The 23,627-nt window shown below is 40.1% G+C and overlaps 1 protein-coding gene across 1 annotated transcript in view; it reads left to right on the forward strand.

The window, feature by feature from the left end:
- Positions 1-3: 3 nt before the first annotated feature.
- Positions 4-23,627, forward strand: part of LOC104835374 (probable phospholipid-transporting ATPase VA) — a gene marked incomplete at its 5' end in the record, with an annotated part of 33,948 nt that continues 10,324 nt past the window's right edge. The window contains 8 exons of the mRNA XM_010573323.1: positions 4-63; positions 1,422-1,983; positions 7,496-7,599; positions 7,771-7,897; positions 10,085-10,269; positions 11,609-11,930; positions 13,871-13,947; positions 17,721-17,846. Of these exons, the coding sequence (XP_010571625.1) occupies positions 4-63; positions 1,422-1,983; positions 7,496-7,599; positions 7,771-7,897; positions 10,085-10,269; positions 11,609-11,930; positions 13,871-13,947; positions 17,721-17,846 (1,563 nt within the window). The remainder of the gene's footprint in view (positions 64-1,421; positions 1,984-7,495; positions 7,600-7,770; positions 7,898-10,084; positions 10,270-11,608; positions 11,931-13,870; positions 13,948-17,720; positions 17,847-23,627) is intronic.

Here is a 23,627-nt window from a genome sequence, read left to right on the forward strand (position 1 = left end):
TTCATCGCTTTGACTATATGTAATACAGTTGTGGTAACTGCACCAAATCAGCCCCGACAGAAGGTGGGTTAAAGAAACAGCAAAACAGAGTTTAAGCCCCTTTTGCATTGATGCTAATTTATCTTGTAAATTGGAGAAATGAAAACCTCCTGTTCTAGTGAGAAACAAGTAGACTAGTTATAAGACAACTCTTAGAACCGCTGTGTGACTGAGCGGGTTTAGTTAACCATTAGTTAAATGGAGTATGTCAACTATTTCACTTACCTTCAAGGTAAAATATGCTTTCATTGACAATTTAATAAATGTAAATATGTGTGTATGTGTGGGAACTAATTTGCAAATGTGCAAAACTTTCCAGAAAAGAATATAAGCTGTCTGTGGATATTTTGAACATATGGATTAAATTAAGAAAAGGCTGAGACATTTTTTAAAAGTTCAAAATGAGAATATACTTGAAAAGCATCGCTTAAAACTTTCAAATTATGTAAAAGATGCATCTTAAGCTCATTATAAGAAATAATGATCATTACTGCTTAAATCGGCCTAAGCCAGTGTCATTGATGAATGAGAATTTCAAAAATGCAATCCCAAGATGATCTGTAAGACAAAAATATAATGGAATGTAGTATTAAAGCTAGCCAGCAGCTGGAATTTCCATTCTGGAGAAAATTCTGGGAGTCGTTTCTGTTCCAGATTGGAATAAAAAGTGAACTAGTCTGCAAAATGACATGGTTTTGTGCCAGGGAAACATTTGGAGAATGCTCAGTTCTGCTGTTTCAGGAATGCTACACTGTTATACAGTAATTTAATATATATCACTATGAGTATGCTATTACTATTAATAACACTGTATCTGTAAAAAGATTTAAGTAAACAGAGATGAGTGATAAAACTGAAGCAAAATGCTTTGATGCTGAAAGAGAAGAGAGCGGAAATTATTTCAACATGTTCCTATTGAGAATGTTGTTGACATTGGCATATTCTCATAAAACTTTTCTGATACCACATTCTCAATAGAAAGCTCTTCCATCAACTTTCTTTTACTACCTTCACTGAATATGCACAAAGAATGCCAATGTTTCCTACTAACGATAGGTTTTAGTATGCACTACTGGCGGTGGTGCAACTTTGATAGTCTATCCATTAGTCATATCTGAGGAGGTGAAAGAAGAAAAAATGTTTTTAATACAAACATACGTGCTTTCACACAGAGGCACAATTCTAAAGTTCTGCTAAGTTTTTTGCTGTTGAGTCAGTTTTGTCCATTTACTTTCCTTTCTCAAAATACAAATGCCATTATTTCTTGTTCTCAAAGAAATACTCCTCTTTAGTTGGAGCTGCTTAGGCTGAATATCAGTGTCAGAATTCCTGTACAGCTTTTCTTTGGTTTTTGTTCATTGGTTTGTTTTTTACTTCTCAAGGTTAGAGATCGATTTGAACTAAAATCTCCAGTAAAAACCATAGAAGACTTCATACGAAGATTCACTCCAAGTCGCTTGACCTCTGGATCTAACAGCAGCAGTTCATCTAGTCTAGCTACAAGCAAATCAATGCACAGATTTGGCTTAAGTGTGCTTTCATCTACATCTACAGATAGCACTTTATTAAAACTGGAAGAGAAGCTGACATACTCTGCGCAGATGAATAACAATGGCTACAGCACCCAGCAAGGCCGAACAGCTGTGGGGAGTGGACCTGGGGAAGGCGAACTCCGTTATGAAGCGGAGAGTCCAGATGAAGCTGCTCTCGTCTATGCAGCAAGGGCATATAACTGTTCTCTGGTTGGAAGGCTGTCTGACCAGGTATCAGTGGAGCTACCTCACCTGGGAACATTAAGCTTTGAAGTATTACATACATTGGGCTTTGATTCTGTCAGGAAGAGGATGTCGGTAGTCGTCAGACATCCTCTCACAGATGAAATAAATGTTTACACTAAAGGAGCAGATTCAGTTATTATGGATCTTCTTCTACCCTGCTCTTCAGGTACATCTCTTACTTACCTTTGTGGGATTGGGGGTGGGAGGGAGGCAGTTCTGGTTAACTGCTGAAAAACTCATCATATCTTATTGCCTTCTCTGCTTTTGTTGTGAATATAGGGAATGGTAGAATGGCAGTCGTCTCTCTTCTTTTATAATACTTTTGTTATTATAGCAAATTTTCCATAACAAATGACTGGTTCCTCACCTTGCAAGAATGAGTTAAATTAATTTCTGTATAAGATCTTCTACTAGCAAACTTTATTTTGAAGGAATTTCTTGAAACTCTGCCAAAGCAATTTACATTTCTTCATGAAAAACTGCCTCGCAGTGCTTAGCTATTTGAGTATTTTATATGAAACCCAAGTACTTCCTATTGCAGCTCCCCTCTCTGTTTCATTTGTGAATTTTTACGTCCTTTTGCTGCAACACGTTTGCATAAATCAACGCATTTATGTTGGTTTGGCTATGACACTAAAGGCCACTGTGAATCGGTCAGCCATCAAAACAGAAAGGTTGTGGCAAAAGAAGGAAAGATGCTGTTCAGACAAGAAAACTTGGCTTCAAATATGTAGTTGACTAGCAGGGAACAGACATGTAGCTGTGAACATGGGGTACTTCCCTAAAAGCATGGAGAACTTCTCCAGCACCCAGATGTCTCATGGAACAGGGACAACTTTAAATAGCTGCTAATTGTAATCAGTTGGATTCAGGAAGAACCCTGTAAGCTTTCAGAAGTTAGACGAGACACACAGGTTTCAGTTTGCATGAATCAGTTTGCATCTAATTTACCATATTTTTGACACTGAATTTAATCCAGTGTTTAAAGGTTATGCCAGTATAAATGGACAGAGCCCAAAAGTGCTAGAGGTACTTCCCATGTTTCACTAATGCATTGACTTTGTGGTTACTTTGACATTAGTTGGAGTAAACAATTGTGAAAGGCTTATACTATGTAATTTTAGTTTAATGAAATACAGAAAAATGTAGGCATTAGTTTTCTGTTTACAGCCATATAAATCAAAGCTGAGCCAAAAAAATTAAGAACAACTTGTCCTTAACTAACAGCAAAGTATTCATGAATAATTTTCTAGTAAAGATCTGATATCACAGAAGGTATATAGAGCATCTGTGGAAACTTGTTTCCCTCCGAAGTACTAACAGAGAATTTGTAGTACTGAGAATTTCTAATAACCTACCTAGAAAATGATGTTTGGAAATGAGTTCTCAGAATGAGAACTGAGCATTAAAAAAAAAGGTTATTTTATGCCAAGTCTCAAATATTTTGTCACCATATAACAGACTATGTTTGCAGCTGCTGTGTCTGTTCACAGTAGACTCAACGGATCAAGGAATTTTCAGGCAAATTCCAGGCAGATCTAGGACCCACCTAGGTAAAACCAACAAGGCCAGTTAGAAACCAAACAGCAACATTACGAAAGGTGGTATATATCAGCGAAGGGGGAGTGAAGTTCCTGAGGATTGGCGCTGGCAGTGAACAAATTCTGTAGCTGGACAAATACAGCCATTCCACCATCTCTACAGGCAGGCAAATTGAAAGTGGCTTTGAAATTGTGCCTTTTTTTTAAAAATTTTTTTAGCCCAAATTGAACTATGAGTTTTAGTATATTTTGCTTTTGCAAGCAATGTAAAGTGCAGCCGCTAGAACCTCATAAGCAGTTTCCCTTGTTTTCTAGCTAGCCCTCTAAGCCACTGCTGGCTTCAGTAATTCTGTACCTTTCAACAGATCTGTCTGAAAAAGTTTGACATTTCTCGTGAGCAGCTTCACTCCTGGAACTGAATTCGTGATATCTGCCTGCAGTATCCTAATGTCAGTGGATATGTTGTCAGTTCCTGAGGGAATGGCATCTTTTTCCCATTACAGGGGGGTATTCCCCAGGTAGAGGGAGCCTCAGCAATTTTGTGCTGTGGCTATTATCTATACTGCAGGACCTGTTGGTGGTTTCATCCTGTTCTCTGGTGATAGTGGAACATGACTGTGAGAAGAGATGTAATACTACAAGAATTCAGGCATTTATCATTTCAAGGAACTGACCAATAAGTGAATCGACATGACAGCTAATCCCAGTGCTTGCTCTTTTTTATCTTAGTGCCTCAGGGACATGTAAATTGTACACCAGTCAAGCGTGCATCTTGAGACTTTGTGGTACTTGTGCTCTTAGACTGAAAGACTAAGGCAACACTGTGTCCCTAATCTCCCAACTCTAACATCACATTGCATGACTGGGTCTTATCAGACACAAATGTCCTGTTTGTTTGAGAGGAAGAGCATTTTAGAATATGACATGAGGAAGAGGCAGAAGCAAATGTATTATGTTGTACCTTCAGTTGTGTCTTGTAGAAAATCAGAAATCACCATAAGCTTCAAAACTTAAAAAGTTTCTGAATTGACTCAATTTGTTCTGCCTGTATATCTAGTTGAGACTGTGAAATGTGATGTTTTCCGATAGCTTTACAGATATTTCCAAAAGCCTTGAAATTATTCCCAAGAGTGTATTGTTTTTACTTTATCTCAAGAGTCACCATGTTCATAAATAAAGTCACTGTTTGAGTCAATAACCAACTCACACAGGAACTGTGAACATAAGTCATTGAGAAAACAATGACTGGGCTGGCTTTCTGCAGCTTGTGATTATGGAAGGAAGTGAAGCAAGCAGAACACGACTAGCATTCTATCATTCTTCTGGAGAAGACTTATTTGCTGATTTTCACTTCCATGGTGCACGTGGTCACACTGCTCAGCATAGACACTGCATCCCAGCTAAAAAGAATCTCCACAACTGCGTTTTGTCTGCAAGAGATTCCTTTCTTCCTTTTAACTTCTGAGCACAAGATGAATCTCAGGGCAAGACTGATGAGGCACATGAAGAGCTAGAAGGGGTTTAGCTCTCATTGATGTGCTGGTGGAGGAGGGAGATACAGTTTTCCACGCAGGAATTGAGAATTCATGTGGAAAATGGTGTGCGCATCTCTACTTGTAGAGAATTACTGTCTTTGTTCATTGAAGGTGGTGTAAGCATTTAACATTGTGATCACTGCATTAGTGCCCGTGGCACTCAGACAGATCTGAAGTGATTAACAACACTTAAAGTGATAGGAATGACTCTTGGTGTGTTTAAGCACCTATTCAAGTTTGCACCATTTGAAATCCGTGGGTGACAAATAGCCACTCCCATAACACAGTTTTGCCGGGGATATGCAAGAACTATGGCACTTCTCTCTGGAATAGTAATATAAAACAATAAATTAGGAAGAGTGCTTGCCTACTTTATTCTTCTAAAGTTAAAAAAGCTGACTCCCTAATACAAGAAGCCTACAAGAAGGTTTGCTGCAGTATTTGTCCCAGAAAAAAATTTCTTATATTACACAGCCAAGTCACATATGCCAAAAAGATTATTATGCACAAATAGAAAGGAAGCTAAATGAAACTGTTAGGTTGCCAGTTTAGTATATGCACATTTCTACTTCATGTTGCAGCTGAATCTTGTTGTGAGCTGGTTTAATAGCTTCTGAAGGAACCTCATGGTGTTTTTGTTGGAGCCACAAGCTATAGTGTAAGAAGGGGCTTTCCAGTTGCAAATAATATTTGTAGGGATATTCTTCTGGAATAACATATCTGTACTGATGCTTTGAGGAAATCTATAGCGATAGCATAGGTAGCATTAATAGATAGGTGGACAGGCCCACCAGAATATCCCTACCAGTATTGACCACATGACCTTAATCAGAGATAGAACTAAAATGAAGGAATGCTTGAAATACCACTGTGTTTATGGATTCCTTTAGGAACAACTGGGTCTGTACACTTCCAGTTTTACAGACCTAGAGAGGATAGGACAGTCTTTAAAGGTGAGAAAATAGCTACACAGTGAGTAAAATGTGCTGATACATGGTTGAGATAACAGGAACAAAAACCAGAATATTGGGATTCCAAGCTCCCAGCTCCTTCCTTCCTACAACATCAATACTTATACATGTTTGTGCTGGAGCCTCTGAACACCTGGTTAGACACTGCGCTGCTGTACAAATATGAAAGTGCTGAATGCTCTGTGAGTTTATAGACAGACAAATAGACATGTATATACGTGGTCACACATAGCAAGATCACATTGGGTATAAATGCACACTGGGAAAATGGGCAGCAAAAAGTATAAACAGTAAGCTATCTGTGTCATCTAATTTAGATACCTGTATTAAGTGCTTAATATAAGGGTATAGTGCCTGTAGTTTCTCAGTATGGTCAGTTGAGAGATGTGAGCACATCTAATGGTGAACTGAGATCATACGTAGTAGGTCTCTTCAGGTGGTCAGACTTCTGGTGATGAGTGGTGTTCACCTGACTTTCTGACTGGTTACTGTGCAAGTACTAGTAACACAAATATTGCATTAAGGAACAGCTCCAACTACAAAATTATAATTCTGAAATTATTCTATACTCCCAAAAAAACATGCAGACTTTAGAAAAAAAAATTATATAACATCAGGGAATAGGAAAACCTGCCATAAGGTACCGGTCATTCTCGCTCAATGGTTCCAATCTAAAAACTTACCAGCTTGTACATTTACTTTAGTACTAACCCTGCAATTCGTATTATTTAAGATTGCTACTACAGTACATTGTACATGAACCTGTCTTGATCCTAGATGATAAAAAGATGCGTGTCACCTGTTTTTAACTTTTGAAGACATCATTTCAGGTAAAGAGACGGAACAAAATGTGTTACCATCACATTCATTACTCTTTCTGAACACAGTGTGAGCACATTGAACCAATCCCAGCTAAAAAGAGAAAAGGAACAGATGCTCAGTCCTGATTTTGAGTTCTTACACATGGCTTTAAGTGAAGAGTAAAGCTAAGTGGAAGTTGTGCTGCTGCAGAAACTAGCTGTGAGGTCTTCACAAGTGTAAATTGTCTTCTAAATGAAATCACAGTCATACCCAGAACTTCTTGCATTGACTCAGGCCAATAGGTAGTATCAGTACAGCAGTAACAGAATTACCTTCATACACTTAGACATACGAAGCAGAGAACTGTTTCTGGTTCTTCTGAGATATTAACCTTGGGGGAAAATGAAGTGCTATGTTTAAGTGTTGTTTTTTCTGCACATGATGAGATGTGAAGAAGCATTTGTTAGTAATGTATTTGAAATCATGCTTCTCTTTCTGACATTATTGTTTGCTGTGAAGATTATCATGATTTCTTAAAGCATTCAGGCCAAACAAATACTTAAGGAGTAAAAAAAAGAAGGTCTTTCTAATGTACTTTCATAATGACTTTTGAAGAGAGAAGACAGAAAAGATAGAACAAAAAGACAAGATATTTTTTTTTTCTAAATGGAATGTTTTACTTGAGTTTCCCAGGAGACATCAGCAGCTCTTTAAAAGTATCAGTTATAAAGTGTTGGTACAGTGAGTACTGTAGACAAGTTTTTATTCTCTGAGGCCATTCAGCTGCTGTTAGTTTTCAATCACTAATTTCTTTTTTTACTCTTATCTAGATGACCCTCGGGGCAAACATCAAAAAAAAATCCAAAGCAAAACCCAGAATTACCTTAATCTGTATGCTGTAGATGGGCTGCGGACCCTCTGTATTGCAAAAAGAGTAAGTAAATGCAAACTCTTAGTTCGCTTTTAAGGAGAGTCTCAACAAAGATTACTGAAGGCATTTATTAATTTGTTGTTCTTGATTCATAACTTCTTTTTCATTTTATTCAATAAAGTATGAATGCCTCTGCATCACGTTGACTGTGTCCTCACATACTCTTTTTAATAGGTACTCAGCAAGGAAGAGTATGCCTGTTGGTTAAAAAGTCATTTAGAGGCAGAATCCTCTATTGAAAATCGTGAAGAACTTCTGTTTCAGTCAGCACTGCGGATAGAGAAGAATCTGCATCTGCTAGGTAATGAAATGAGAGCTGGACATGAAATTAAAATGTATTAAAAATTCTGAAAGCTTGGCAATGAAATCCGTTCTTTCCCTTAAATGGTTTCTGACAGTACAGAAATTGGCTTCTTTTGGACTTTGTCATGGCTGTCACGTGCAGCACCACAACGGAATGGGATATAATTAACATAACAGATATACCCTGTCTTCCTTGCTCCTGCCATCATTTTATCACTAGTGAAATGAGTGGAGTGATACCAGGGATGAATTTGACACAATATCATAAATGGGAACTGCTGCTCTAAATAGGAGGAGGAGTTGGCCCAAACTGGCTACAGAATTTCATTAGCTTAGTGCCACTTCAACATGTCAGAGACTTCCATGAGTCCAGGGGCACCAGAGACACCCATAAAGCAAAGCTCATAAACTGCATTTGTGAGAGGCATCCACTCTCATATACATCAGGTTCAGCACATGCACTCAGGGCCTGTGTATTCTGTGGAAGGAGATTGCAGTACTTCATAATGATGCAGTTCAAATCAGTGTACGTAAAATGTATTCCAAGAACTAAGTCATATTCTTCCTCTGCTGACTTGAGATGCTGAAAGCACTGAGATCCTAAAATGTATATATATTCACTATTACTCCAAGCATCCAACTGCTTTCTCTGGCAAAGAAACTGGGACAGCCATAACACTATTGGAGATAACAACCTTCAATAGCTGCCAACGTGCCTGTCTCTGGGAGATGAGATCCACCTCACCCAGCTTCTGATTTATCTACTACAGATCTCTGAGGGTCCCCATATAACCAATGGAGAGACAAAAAAAGAAAGTGCAGTTCATTTGGTCTGTCTTAGATACCCACTTTAGGATTAGATGAATGATGCCCTTGAAGTGTCTGTTTCTCTCCTCTGACTTAAAGGAGAGCATGAGGTGACTAATTTGGACCACTTTAATCAGGAAGATTCCACCATGGTTGTGCCTGTTGGCTCTGGCTGCACTCCCGGGGGAGAAAAAAAAAAAAAAAGTGAAATTGAACTGCTGGACAAATAAGTGAGCTCTAGCCAGAAGTAAAGTACCCATTCAGTCGTTCTCCAAGAACCTCATGCCATGGTTTGTATCTTGCAGTTATCAGTTATGATTAGGTTATGGGAATAAAAAAGTGAGTCTGGAAAAGGAATATAATTTCCTTTGTACACTTTTTGGATAATAATAGCTTTCCTAACATTGCCCTAAGAATGTGTTTCCACCTACTTGACTGGTACTCAGACTTCAGGTGGACTTCTATTGCTAAAATGTTTTTTTCAAGGAACAACCATAGGAATAATAAATAACTGAGGAAAGTTTACTTTGCTTTCCCTGTTGTTCAGGTAACTTGCATGTCACCTCCTCATTCTCTAGTAGTGAGGACTCACATTTCCTCACATTGAAGCCTCTCTGAAACTCAGTGGAGCCCTGATGTATCAGTGGTGACACTGAACTTGGTCCCGAGTGGCTTTTGCTACAGTATTTGAAAATCTTGTCTCTCTCTATTGATTTATGAAAGCATAGAAAAGATACTCAGTCTCCTATAAAGAGGTAGAAAGATACATTGAAAGCGTGAAAAAGCCACATTTTACTTTCAGATCATGGCCAACAGATTTATGATTTATTCTCTGCTATATCTCATTTGGCAACCAGTGTCTTTCTGCAAGGAAAAGGTTTATGTCTGCAGCCTAATGTGCTGTTGCCAAGCTGCAGTCCTGCTGTCATTCCCCTTCAAAAGGGAGAAATCTCTAGTGACCCAACATCTTCTAGTTGAGGAAAGGCAGTTAAGACCCTTAAGAACTGAAACGATCTCCTAGAAGCAACAATATCTTCTCTAGCAAGATTCAGAAGAAACGGTGAAGATACAGAGGGGAGACAATAAGCAAAGATACATCAGCATTGTGGACTTCTGAGACTAGAAGTGTCATCAGATTGCTGTTGAAGTTTTGAATTCTGGATTTGTTGTTGGCTGTTGATGCAGATGTTTACCCCATCTACTTTCCACTCGTCTTTTTCAATACCCCAAAAAGGCTGCCCGAATCTTGCAACCATTGGTAGTTTAGCTAATTCCCAATAAAACTTCTGGGGTTTTTTGAAAAATCCAAGCTTACAATTTCAGGTGAACCCTAAGTGTTCATTTAATGTGGAATACTTTGCTTTTTCTATGTGTTTAGGTGCAACTGGCATTGAAGACCGTTTGCAGGATGGTGTTCCAGAAACCATTGCAAACCTGCGCAAAGCTGGGTTGCAGATTTGGGTTCTTACTGGAGACAAGCAAGAAACAGCTGTTAATATTGCATATGCCTGCAAGCTACTAGATCATGATGAAGAAATCATCACTTTGAATGCTGAATCACCAGTAAGCAGATCCAATACACAAGTTTACTTGTGAACTAGCTTTGCTTTATTTTCAACTTGTACAATTAAAAGTTTGATGGCTTTTTTTTCCTTTTCCTCTCTTTTGTTTCTTCTTCTCCTGCTTCCTCCATAATATTCAGGTAGGACATGTCTTTGAATACTTTTCAGTGAATCATGCTTCTAAGTCATAGTGTCATGTATCATAAACTTACTGAAGATATGTAACTGTGTGTAGTGGGCTCCATGAATGAAAATATGCCATAGCAGCATAAATGCCTTTCTTTGGTATGCATTCTCAAAACATCCCTAGTTTTGCTTATTGACACTAGTGGGTCTCCAAAAGCAACCTGTTATTAAACATGTGTTGAGGAAGAAAACAATTGATTACCTATTGAGAATTTGTGCTTTATTTTACACCACTGAAATGTAGTATTTAGATAACACAGTCATTCATGTTTTCTCAGGTGGCTTTTTCTCTGGCGGTAGAAGCAATACTTAAATTTCGATGCTAACACTGAGAGTCCGAAAACCACTTCTAAAGTAATGCCTTGCTTCCTAACAGACCTTTTCTAATTCTTCTGAATTACTGATCTTTCCTGTGCTCAACTTGTTGCAAGCAGTCACAAAGAGTTTACTGATACGGTCTAACATACAAGGAACCAGACTGATAGTGCTATAGTCCTTTAATGGGTTGATAAAATTGGACTTCAGATCAGCAGAGGAGAGGTAGGCCAGCAGTATCCAGCTCCAATTTCTTTCAAAAAGGAAGAAAAGATAACAGCATTTTCCGTTCTTGAGTGTATCAACTGAACTGGTAAATTGATTTTCCATGATCTTTCTTTTTTGTCATACTTTGCTGTAAAACCAACGACATTTCATTTTAAAAGTTCATATATTACATCTTTTAGTTGAGTATGGCTAGAGAGAGAATTCAGCTTAAATAACCTTTAATTGGCCTTTAACAATGCATAACTATTTGATCTGAGTTGTAGGCGTGTACATGGTGTTCATCACCATACTTAACTTGGTACTGATACTGATTATATCATTTCCCAGCACTGTTATTCTGAGAAGGAGCTAAAAGAAATTAGTTTAGCATACTATACTGCGTATTAAAGAGGAATTAGATTTTAAGTCTTATGAGACCTCATTGCTGTCATATCCTCTGCAAGAATTAAGTGTTTAGAGCAAATAGAAAAGATTATTAGAAATTAAAACTTTAACAGTGCAGCAAATGTAACACATTCCCCATATTCCTTATGCCTAAGTATACAGCAAACACAAATGTTTGAATACATGTTCTTTTCTCTCAAGCATATTTATTTTGAATTTTTTTTCAGGAGACATGTGCTGTCTTGCTGGAACAGTGTCTGCAATGTGTAGAGTCTAAATTTTCAAACACCACAATAGACGAAGCTGCTGGAAACATGATTGTTGGGTTCACCCCTCTCTATCCACCCTCCTCCCCTGTGCTTTCCAGCTTGGGCCTAGTGATTGATGGAAGGACTCTAGCTTATGCCCTGGAACCTACACTAGAAGATAAATTTCTTGCACTAGCAAAGCGATGCCGTTCAGTACTGTGTTGTCGTTCTACCCCACTCCAAAAGAGCATGGTAGTGAAACTAGTCAGAGACAAACTCAAAGCAATGACCTTGGCAATAGGTAAATATCTCAGTTTAAACTAGCCTGCTTTGATATATACTGTGCCTTGAGAATTTTGATTTTTTGACTTGCAATGGGACCCTTCCAGCTGCCTCACAACTCAAGTAGCCTTCCAGTTTTGCCTGAAAATGTCGGACAACTCTAACATATTTACTCTAACATATTTACTCAAAATCAAGATAGAACTCTGGAGCAGTATTTGGGATTTCTTCCTACAGAAGTTAGGTAATCAGGACCCAGGTGTGCTATGAGGTTTTGGCATGTCCGAACACAGCTGTGAAGAATTGGGCTAGCTGATGCTGTGCAGAACACCATTTTCCAATCACTGTATTACACAGAACAACATTGTGCTCGGTGTTGTTTCATCCAATCATGTTTAAACTCAAGGTTCTGCGTTTTTCATCACAAGTCAGCCATACAGCGGATATGAGTTGGCCTCGTCAGTATAGAGAATGGGTTTATGACTGGCATTGTGCCACTGCTTTCACTTCTTCCCAGCTAATCACTTAGTTGGCAAAGGGGAGATTTTGTCAGTCACCCTGTTTTAAACGTGGCAGCCTCTTCAATGTTTGCATGGTTTTTACATAGGAAAAGTCAACCAGCTGTTCTTTCCCTATCTCAAGCTTAGGCTCACGTTGCATTACAAGACATGATTGCAGCATATTTTGTCACAAACACACTTTCATCTACCTGTCTTGGTTAATCATAGCAACACATGTGGGTTGGACATACCCCATGAGAAACCCTAAGTACATATAATAATTGCCAGACTCCTGTGACGTCCACATCACCAAATGTGTGCTGATTATAGTAATGCTCATGCTCACTATATTATATCAGCTCAAATCTGCCTTCTTCCTACTGAATCTTTGGCTGACTGACTGTGGACATAATTGTTTGCATATGTTGTCAAAAACGTATGGGTAGTTAGTGTGAATTATCCAGAATGCTTAAAAGCACTAGTGGAGCCTGGGCTGCTTGTGTTTTCATTCTTTCTGAGCATCTCAAGTCTGTGAGTTGAACTCAAGCTCCTGCTCTGCCTTAAAAGCCTAGCTGTATACATCCTCCCTTTTAATCAACATGAGCTAACTTGGGGTTGTGTCGCGCAGTCACAAAAACATCAGCTTTGTCAGGTAAGCAGATAGCACTCTTATATGTGCCAACAGCAGGGAAACGAGTGAGATGTGAATGTATGCCATAGCCACTGAAGTTTAAAACCAAGTGTATTGTCATCAGCTAATACAGTTTCATTTTCTACTAGCACACTCGGTGCAATTTAAGAGGTTAAGAAGTAGATACATGTCCCGTTCTTGTATCCTTTCTATGGCACCTATCATTTGTGGTATCACGACTGGAAGCAGAGCAAGGGATGGTGACTGTGCAACCATTCCAGTTAAATCTGCCTATGATGGGTGTATTAAAGATCTCGGACTGGTCAACCCGAGTCAAGAATTCATCTGCTTTTTAACTTTATTGTATTTTTTACTCTGTAGACATTCTCCTTGGCTTTAGACCTCCTTGCACATTTCATTCTTAGACATACCTGATTGCAGGCAGAGAGTTAATCAGGAAGCAGAAGTATGGGGAAGCTCTTTCTCAGCCTTCCAGTGTTTTAGTGTTTGTGCACTTCAGGCCAGATACTTGGAATCTTGGGTCTTTCTTAAGAAAGAGGGGTTTGTTTTATTTTTACTTTTCCATGATAAAAAAAGTCTACAAAGATATGAATGTCTTGGCAGCTTTGCCAAGCTTTGAACCTTATATTTCAAAGATGGATCCTTTCCTACCCCACATCTCCCTTGCTATACTCACCCAACACTCAGTACACATCTCCTTTACTATACTGAGCCAACACTCAGTAACAATGGGCTTTCCCTTGCTTTGCTGCAGCTAACTGTTCGTGGACTACTAGTGACAATAAAAGTGTATCTTGTCATCTTTAGGTGATGGTGCTAATGATGTCAGCATGATCCAAGTGGCAGATGTTGGTGTGGGGATCTCTGGTCAAGAAGGCATGCAGGTAATGTTGCTCGTTCACTGAAAAGCACTCCCATGAAAGGGTGAAATAGGTATTTCCCATATGTCAGCTTGACCAAGCCGCCTTTGGATAGCCAACACAAATAAAGGAGAAGTGTCAAGTTGTGCTCAGGAGTGCCAGTTGTGTGTTGTAAGGATGCTTTCAACTTGAGTTTGAGCTTGTGTTTGTTCTCAGATCTGTGGTGAGTTTAAACACGCTACCTTCTCAGAAAATTCAACTTATCAGATCCCTCTAAGCAATATGTTTTAAGAAGTCATTTATTAAATACTGGTTTAAAGGATGAAAAAAGCTCAGATATGCATTATTTAGGAAATGAAGGTTTGCCTTATTCTAGCTTTTATTCTCCTCTCTCCTGGATTGCTTGGGTATACTTCTCCTGTGGGGTAGCCGCACAAGCCCATCCAGCTGATGCAGCTTATTTGCGTGGTGTGGTGGTGACCCCTAGCCCAGCCACCCACACATCTCACTCACTCAGCCTAGTCAGACAGAAGAACAGTGAAGAAAGAGAAAATTGCAGCCCTTTGCTCTCTACACACTCTTCCAAGCCTTGGTTTTCTCCCCATTGCCCGCCACAGGGAACAGCAAGATAAGGGGACTTGCCCTGTAGTCTTTTGGATGTGTTCAGCCTGTCATCACTGTATTTACGACTGTATGAGAGGAACTTCTCCCATCCCCTGAAGAGAGGATGTATATGTATAGGATGTATTACCTACTGTATTACCTATTACTCTACTGCTAGTGCAGTTCAGTTGCATTGTTAGCATCAGCCATAGCAGTAAGACACAGAGAATGAGGAAGATACCTCGTTTTCATAACCTACCTTGTATTTGGGGTAGGTGCAGACTGATTGTGTGAGATAATAGAGTAGCTGAGTATATGTCAAAGAGCTTTTCAGAGAAGATGGGAAGTGTTTCCATCCTGAGGACCTGAGTAGATGAGCATGCTCCTTAACTTACTTACTGGTGTGTGGTTCTCTGACCCACTTGCATTTTTTGCAACACTGGCTGGATGTTTTGCTTGAAAGGGAAGAAGGGCCTCCTTCACACAGTGTGCAAGTTGGTTATAGAGTATTATTCCATGGGATTTCATGAATGCTGTAATTTATTTGGGTCAACACACAAATTTATGAAACAAAAATTTAACTGAGCTATGAAATCAGATGTCAACTTTGTGCATGTTCTGACATGCACATCACCAGAAGCTAGGACAGTACTCTGGAGAAAAGTCAGTAGATTTTTTTCTTATTTATTCATATACTGTTCTGAAGGCATGCTCTCTTGGCCATTGTTGGAGGCAGGATACTAGGGAAGATGGGCTTCAGCCTGACCCAGCAGAACTATTACACTTGTTCTCCTTCTTGTAATCATCCAGTGGGTTCAGTCAAAGTAATCTCCAGGGCAAATGGATGTCCATCGGTGCTCTTCAAACAGACAGATTGCAGGCCTGCAATCCGTTAAAAATGCTTCTCCAAACTGTTAGCAGCTGTAAATTAGACTGGAAAGAAGCTACCACAAAAATATTCAGATATTTATTGTGCATATGGCATCCCAGCCATAGACCCTAGAAGTGTGACTTTCATGGCCGGACAGGGCAGGAGAAAAGAAAGTCTTGCATTAAGCTGATACCAAGTGTATTTGTTGTTCCACAGCCTTCACCAGGCTCCAAGAGCTTTGCATAACTTCTGCACTATCACTCTGCAGGCAGTCCAGGCTCAAGCCCAGAGGAGACTGTTTTTGTGGGGTCCCCTCCAAGCCTATCAGTTCAAAAAAGTCTGCCCCAAACTCCTTAGGTCTTACCATCTCCTATGAACTTACCAGCTCCTATCATCTATGTATTAATTCAGATCACTCTTTTTCCTAATGCAGGCATATAGTGCTCATAGCACTTTTTTTACTCCTCTCCCAATTATGTCACTTTCAGTTGAGCTCATACACTTCCAATAACCAGTCCTCAAATGCCCCTGGCTTTTGCAGGTGTATTCAAATCTGAAACCTATTTGATCATTAACCCATTAAACTACCTGGTATTTTCTAAATAAAAGTTCAACAGAGTGGAAGATGTTTATAGATCCCTTCCTTTGCTGCAAGGTCCTAAGGAACTGTGCAGGTCTCTTTACTGTAAACAACTGTCAGAATCTTACACATGCAGGTACTCAAAAGGCGTTGAGCATTTAGATGTCTAAACCAGCAATACTTTCTGATTTATTTTCTTTCCACATTCTGTGGAAGCATGTGGAGCATGAATCACTTTTTCCTGTGAAAAAGCTGGAGGAAAAAAATAAAAATGTGAAAATCAAGGGGATATTTTGAGGTGAAATAAACATGCAAATGTAATTGGATAACACTATCTTCCTTGCTGTGTTCCTCACTGTAATCAAAATGGAATAAAAAAAACCCCAACCCTACACTTATCACAATGTGTTGTGAAGTACTATGTTAGAAGCACAAATGAAAAGAAGCTCACCGTTTTGTTTTAACGTTGGAATAGTCTGAGATGGGGTGGAGGACAAGAAAGCAGACATAACACAGCCCTGTTCCCCTCAAACTGCAAGGTAGCTGTATGTCTGCAAGACAAGTCAGACTATCCTGTGCAGGGAGGTTATAACAAGTATATCTCAGTGCCTGAGAAATCCCAGGATGTGTCAACATATTAAAAAATATCCCAGTGCTTATATACATCTACTGCTTAAATTACATTATTACACCTTCTCTTGCATACTGTTTTAGAGTTTATTTTAATAGCTTCTACAAGCACTTACTTGGGAAAATTGAGCCCTTTTGATGATTTACCAAGAAAGGGAATTATGAAAAATTAAAAGGAAAGATGTCTTTCATTTTAAAATACAGCCAAAGTACACCCTGCAGAGTGTAAAGAAGACAATGCTCCTTTGGAGGTTTTTACCTTTCCTCATGTTTTTGCTGAACTGTGAGAAGAAAGTTGATACCAAAATAGAAAAGGAAATGTAAAATAATATTAAATGAAATCTTAGTGTGATCCTAAGAATAAGGAAAACCCTGAAACAACTGTGATAACACCATCATTTACAAGAAGGTCTCATCTAGATGTACAGTACCCTGAATTTTAGTCAGAAGTAGAGAGAAACTGGGTGATTTGTCAGTCTGCACAGTCCCAGAGGAGTCTCATCTAGTGTGATATTTTCATAGGCAGTTTTCGGAAACACGCGTTTTTAAAAATCCCTCAAAATACTGATATCTCAGGCAGCTCAGTAAACTTTATAAGCCAGGATTGCAAATGTAATTAAAACTAATATTTTCATTGTTTTGCCTTTCAAAGTCCAGTAATTATGATGCAACCACTTAATTGTGCTTTTCTTATTTATTCTCTGGAAATTCATTTTGCCCTGTAAGTACCCTGTAGTTTTTACAGAGAAAGATGTTACAGCCACCAAGATGTTCACACGCAGGCCCTGAGCCTTCATGCTCATGCAACTGCAATTGCCAGCCATTCTCCCACCTCTCACTTTTTGCTGCTGCTTGTCACCACCTGGAACACAGACTGTAATCTCCTTTGGGTGAGGACTGGGTCACTTTGCATGTTCTGCCAAGCTGCTGGGTTTGCTCACTGGTATTCCAAATCAGTGCAGCAATAGTTGCATTTCAGATTCACTGTAATGGATTTCATTCTTCATCGGTACAATTTCCATTGACTGTATGAGTTGACAAGATGACTAGATTCACTGTTGGTGTTGAAAGTGACACTTTACAATAATGATTCCAACTTTTCTTTCATTAAAGGCGGTGATGGCAAGTGACTTTGCAATCCCAAGGTTCCGGCATTTGGAGAAGCTTTTGCTTGTTCATGGCCACTGGTGTTATTCCCGACTCGCCAACATGGTGCTGTATTTCTTCTACAAAAATGCAGTAAGTGTTTGACTTGGCAGCTTTATGCCACCACATGTTTCCAGGGTTTATTTTGTGCTAAGTGAGCATTAGGTCAGCCTTCAAATGGTTTATAAATAAGCTGCAAAGAAATTTGCAGAGTTGAAAGGCAGCTGGCTGCCATTTGCAGAAATACAGGACCTGCTCCATAACAGCTACAGCATGATGCTGAATGTGCAAATTAGGTAACAGAAATAACAAGCACTGCTTAAGAAAAGTTTCTTTATAGAGCAGTTTTGCAGAATTCAGCTGGCTAGACACAGGAGTCTAATGCCAAAGCCATCCAGCATTGGCCCAAAGTAGCTATTGAGTGTTGTTTTCTCTTCCTGACTTTATCTCGTCATTGTTTATGAATCACTGTACATATTCCCTAGTCACCTGAGATAATTTGAGTCCTCTCTGTGTCTCAGATGCAGAGATTGGGAAGGTTTTTTCTTCATTCATCTTACTCCCAAATAACCAAAAGAGTTCATTAGAAAGGAAGCACACCATGGTAAAGAACAAACTATGGGTCTGCATTTCCTCCCTGGTGTATGAAATGGGACTTGGTCCAGTAGTGAGCAATGAGCCAATAGCCGCTCGACTCCTTGGCCCTAACAAAGGCCCTTTGCATTGATCTTGGAGTGCAAAAATTATTGATTGATGTGGGGGGTTGACCCTGGCTGAGTGCCAGGTGCCCACCAAAGCTGTTCTATCACTCCCCCCTCCTCAGCTGGACAGGGGAGAGAAAAATACAACAAAGGGCTCGTGGGTCCAAATAAGGACAAGAGAGATCACTCACCAATTACCATCACGGGCAAAACCAGACTCAGCTTGGGAAAATTAACTCAATTTTTTACAAATCAACCAGAGTAGGGTAATGAGAAACAAAACCAAATCTCAAAACACCTTTCCTCCACTCCTCCCTTCTTCCCGGGCACAACTTCACTCCCGGATTCTCTACCTACCCTCCCACAGTGGTGCAGGGGGACGGGGAATAGGGTTTACGGTCAGTTCATCACACATTGTCTCTGCCGCTTCATCCTCCTCAGGGGCAAAACTCATCACACTCTTCCCCTGCTCCAGCGTGGGGTCCCTCCCACAGGAGGTAGTTCTCCACAAACTTCTCCAAGGTGTGAATCCTTCCCACAGGCTGCAGTTCTTCATGAACTGCTCCAGCATGGGTCCCTCCCATGGGCTGCAGTCCTTCAGGCCCAGACTGCTCCAGCGTGGGTGCCCCTGCAGGGTCACAAGTCCTGCCAGAAAACCTGCTCCAGCGTGGGCTCCTCTCTCCACAGATCCACAGGTCCTGCCAGGAGCCTGCTCCAGCGCAGGCTTCCCACAGGGTCACAGCCTCCTTCGGGCACCCACCTGCTCCGGTGTGGGCTCCTCCCCGGGCTGCAGGTGGAGATCTGCTCCACCATGGACCTCCATGGGCTGCAGGGGGACAGCCTGCCTCACCATGGTCTTCCCCACGGGCTGCAGGGGAATCTCTGCTCCGGCACCTGGAGCACCTCCTCCTCCTCCTTCTTCACTGACCTGGGGGGCTGCAGGGTTGATTCTCTTACATGTTTTCACTCTCCTCTCCGGCTGCCGTTTCCGTGTCTCCTGCAACTTTTTTGCCTTCTTAAATATGTTATCCCAGAGGCACTACCACTATCGCTGATGGGCTCAGCCTTGGCCGGTAGTGGGTCCATCTTAGAGCCGGCTGGTATTGGCTCTGTCAGACATAGGGAAGCTTCCAGCAGCTTCTCACTGAAGCCACCCCTATAACCCCCACCCCGCTACCAAAACCTTGCCACACACACCCAATACAATCGAAAACTGCCTAACAAGACAACCAAGAATTCCGTCAGCTGGGTGGGAGTCACCGGCAGGCACACAGATCTGCTCACTTGCGACACCTACAAATCACCTTGGGAGCAAGGGATATGAAGAAGCAGGAAAAAGAGGAGAACCAGAGCTCTCAAACCTCTGTTTGCTCCAGAGGGCAATGTGTGAACTGTGAGCAGGGGACTGGATTTTATCCTCAATATCAGAAAAAAAGTAGCTCTCAATTTTGTAAAAGTTGCTTTCCAGATTTAATCTAATCCTCAATGTTTTTAATTAGTGGCAACTTTTTAATGCAAATTCCTCTTGGCCTGACTAATCCCCATCTGATCTCAGTCTGAAAGTAGGTATTTTATCGGGAGAAGACCATCATTTGCTCAAAATTTTGAACATCATAAGAATACCTAAGGGAGCTAAAGAATTAATAAAGCATCTTTGTGTTAAGACAATGTCGTGGTTTAACCCCAGCCAGCAACTAAGCACCACGCAGCCGCTCACTCACTCCCCCCCATCCAGTGGGATGGGGGAGAAAATCGGGAAAAAGAAGTAAAACTCCTGGGTTGAGATAAGAACGGTTTAATAGAACACAAAAGAAGAAACTAATAATGATAATGATAACACTAATAAAATGACAACAGTAGTAATAAAAAGATTGGAATGTACAAATGATGCGCAGGGCAATTGCTCACCACCTGCCAACCGACCCCCAGCCAGTTCCCCAGCGGCGATTCCCCTCCCCCACTCCCCCCAGTTTATATACTGGGCATGATGTCATCTGGTATGGAATACACCGTTGGCCAGTTTGGGTCCGGTGCCCTGGCTGTGTCCTGTGCCAACTTCTTGTGCCCCTTCAGCTTTCTCGCTGGCTGGGCATGAGAAGCTGAAAAATCCTTGACTCTAGTCTAAACACTACTGAGCAACAACTGAAAACATCAGCATTATCAACATTCTTCGCATACTGAACTCAAAACATAGCACCATACCAGCTACTAGTTAACTCTATCCCAGCTGAAACCAGGACAGACAAGCATGTTAAAATACCTTCTGTGGTCTGATCAGAAGCTGCATGCAAGCACCCTTCCAGACACAAAAGAAAGAACGAACTTGGACAGTCTGAACTGCTGCCTGAGCCTGAAATAGCAAGCAGATTTAAATAGTGCTGCACTGAGTGGAGAACCACCTGTTGAAGCACAACAGTGAAACGTGCTGGTGTTCAAATACCTGAGTTTGCAGGCTGGATCCTGAATGATGCTGAACATCTGTACTCCCACCCCCAGTGGTGTATGTTTCCAAGATATGCTCTGGCTTGACAGTATTGAATCTGAACTTCCAAGAAGTGTATGCAGAGCCATATTATATTAAAATAAATTAAAAAAAGAAGTAATACACATAAGACATTCCAGCAATCAGCAGCCAGAGATGTTGTTTATACATCTACATTTTTGTTCAGCTCTTGTAAAATCTTCCATTTCCTTTGGTACAACTACCCTTGATTATGTGTATTATTTCTTATGCCATTTTTAGTAAGACATTTTCAGAAGCTGCTGCCTCAAGGCTAGAATATAACTGAAAAAATCTCTTTGTGTTGGCTCTGCTTTGGCAGCCTTGAGAGCTTTCTGAGCAATACTTGTTGCTACTGACTCTAAAACTGTAGTGGGGTATCCAGCATATAGACACGAATATGTCTGACACAGTGCCTGCCCTTAAGGAAAGAATATTCAAAAATGAAAGATGTGAGCACCTGATCCTTTTGCAAGGAGACTGTTCTAGATGATTCTCTGCAGAGAGTCAAGATAGCTACCCTGCAGATGTTCCGTAAGTTTTCTGTTTCCTCAAGTGTTTTTTTCCTCATTTGCTCATATTACGAAATTTTCCATTCTCCACTAGAACCTCGCTAACTCAAAGTCTAAACTCCACATTGCTGCAGAAGCCATTTGTAAATTCAGATGACTTATCGAAGAAGATGTTTGGCTTGGTGAAGATAATAAGAATACAAGTAAAATATCAACTAAGACATAACATGAGTGGAAATATCGGAGCTTGATGAAAAGGGATTTCATGTAAACAAAACTCTACCTGCACAAGCATGCACTGCTTCTTCCCCTTTATGCATTATCTCTGCAAGACAGCACTGGACATTTTTTGACATATACTTCATTCACAGAGAAATTCTGTCTGGGGCCACATTCATAAAACAGTCTTGTCTGGGGGAAAAAAAGGAAACCTTTTTTATTTAAAATCTAATTCAATTTTTATGTAAGTTTGGTTTTACTTTTTCAGGAGGGTAATTCACAGAAGCAAGAGGGGGCATTATATTTGAAATTAAATTAAACAGTTGTTTAATCCAAATAAAATTTCAGGGGAAAAAAGTCTGATTTAAGCTTGATTACTGAAATGTCATTTATTTGTACAGCTTTCTTTGACAGCACTGCTGAGACCCATACTAGAGGTGGTAGGAAAATTTTCAGCTGACTGTATTTCCATCAAACTACTCATTTTTGTCAGAGCCAGACTGTTTTCCAAGACAGGTGAATTATAGCAAGGCTCTAGAGAGGAAAATTTCTTAGGTCCAGGATTAGCTGGATTTTGTTCATTTCAAATGAGTGAGAGAAAAGTATCTAAATTCACATCTTATTGCAATTCCATTTTGAGAAAACACTCAGGAAGCTTTGTTGGTTTTTTGGTGTGGAAAGGAAATAAATTTCAAAATCTCTTCAGTTTTGAAATGAAACTGCCATCTCCCAGCCAACTGTACTGAAGAGGGTAAGCTCTGGTAACTCAGTCTTGTTTTGGCCAGAGGAAGATATTTTTCCTGAAATGTATTTACAGAAACATTTCTAGAGGTGATCCTTAAAATAGGTTAGTTTATAGTATGGGCTCACAAACAGCGAGACTTATGTTGCTGCTGATATACAAGCCACTTCAACATAGAATGCAAACATTGCCTGAACATATATGTACAATACATCTATATATATACACATATATGTATACAGTTATGTACAGCAGGACTGACCCCCTTATTCTGTGGCAATTCCCCTTCACAAGATAGCTTACTCTCCTTATAGCGGTTTTCACTAAGCAGACCATAGCTTTTTTGTTCTCCTGTATTTAAATTTCAACTGCATTTTGGCATACAGATAGAACAGATCTGTATTTTCCTCTATATATCTAAAAATTATGAAGGGTCAACATACTTCAGCTGACTGAAAGCTTTTGAGAACAGAATACAAAAAGAAGAGAAAGAGAAAGGAGAGGTCACGTCATTTCCCTTCTTTGTGGTTAAAATGGGGAAAATGCTAGAGGGACAGTTGCCAAGGTTTTTCTGGCTGCCTTCTGTTTAGTGTTAATCACTTTACAAAGAATAATATAAACTGCGATTTTAGGAGGACCAAGCCTGGGAATATATTTCCTTCCCTAGGAAGCTGCCCATCTTTTTCTAGGCCTCAAATCCCCCCTCACCAGGTGAGATCAGCACCTCTCCTGAGCCCTAAGAACCTCTGGATTCTCCATGCTGCAGAGACTGTAGAAGAAACGAGTTGTGTGGTTTGTTCCTTTTTGGGTGATTCCAACCCAACTACATGAACAATCCCACTGCAGCTGTGTACGCAGCTGATTTCCTTATACAGCTGAAGTGTAAGGGAGACTAAGAAATCTTTAGAACACTGCAAATTTGCTGAATTTCAAAGCACAGAGATAGACTAGTTAAGACAACTTGGCTAGACCTTACAATTTCACTTCCCTTGCTGCTGCTAGTTTCATGTTGGTCTTGCAGAAAAGTTGTGCATTTACGTATTGTAGACCTCCCAAAACATCTCAAGCCAGCAGAGGATATTATTATGGAAATGCTTATTCTTATGATAGTAATGCAAGTACTCATATACCTAGAGGTCAATGATGGTTGGGAGAGCTTTTTACAGTTAGTTAAATTGCACCTCAGGGTTTCACTTGAAC

This window comes from Haliaeetus leucocephalus, unplaced genomic scaffold (genome assembly GCF_000737465.1).
Source record: "Haliaeetus leucocephalus isolate CR32 unplaced genomic scaffold, Haliaeetus_leucocephalus-4.0 Scaffold377, whole genome shotgun sequence".
NCBI classification, from domain to species: domain Eukaryota; kingdom Metazoa; phylum Chordata; class Aves; order Accipitriformes; family Accipitridae; genus Haliaeetus; species Haliaeetus leucocephalus.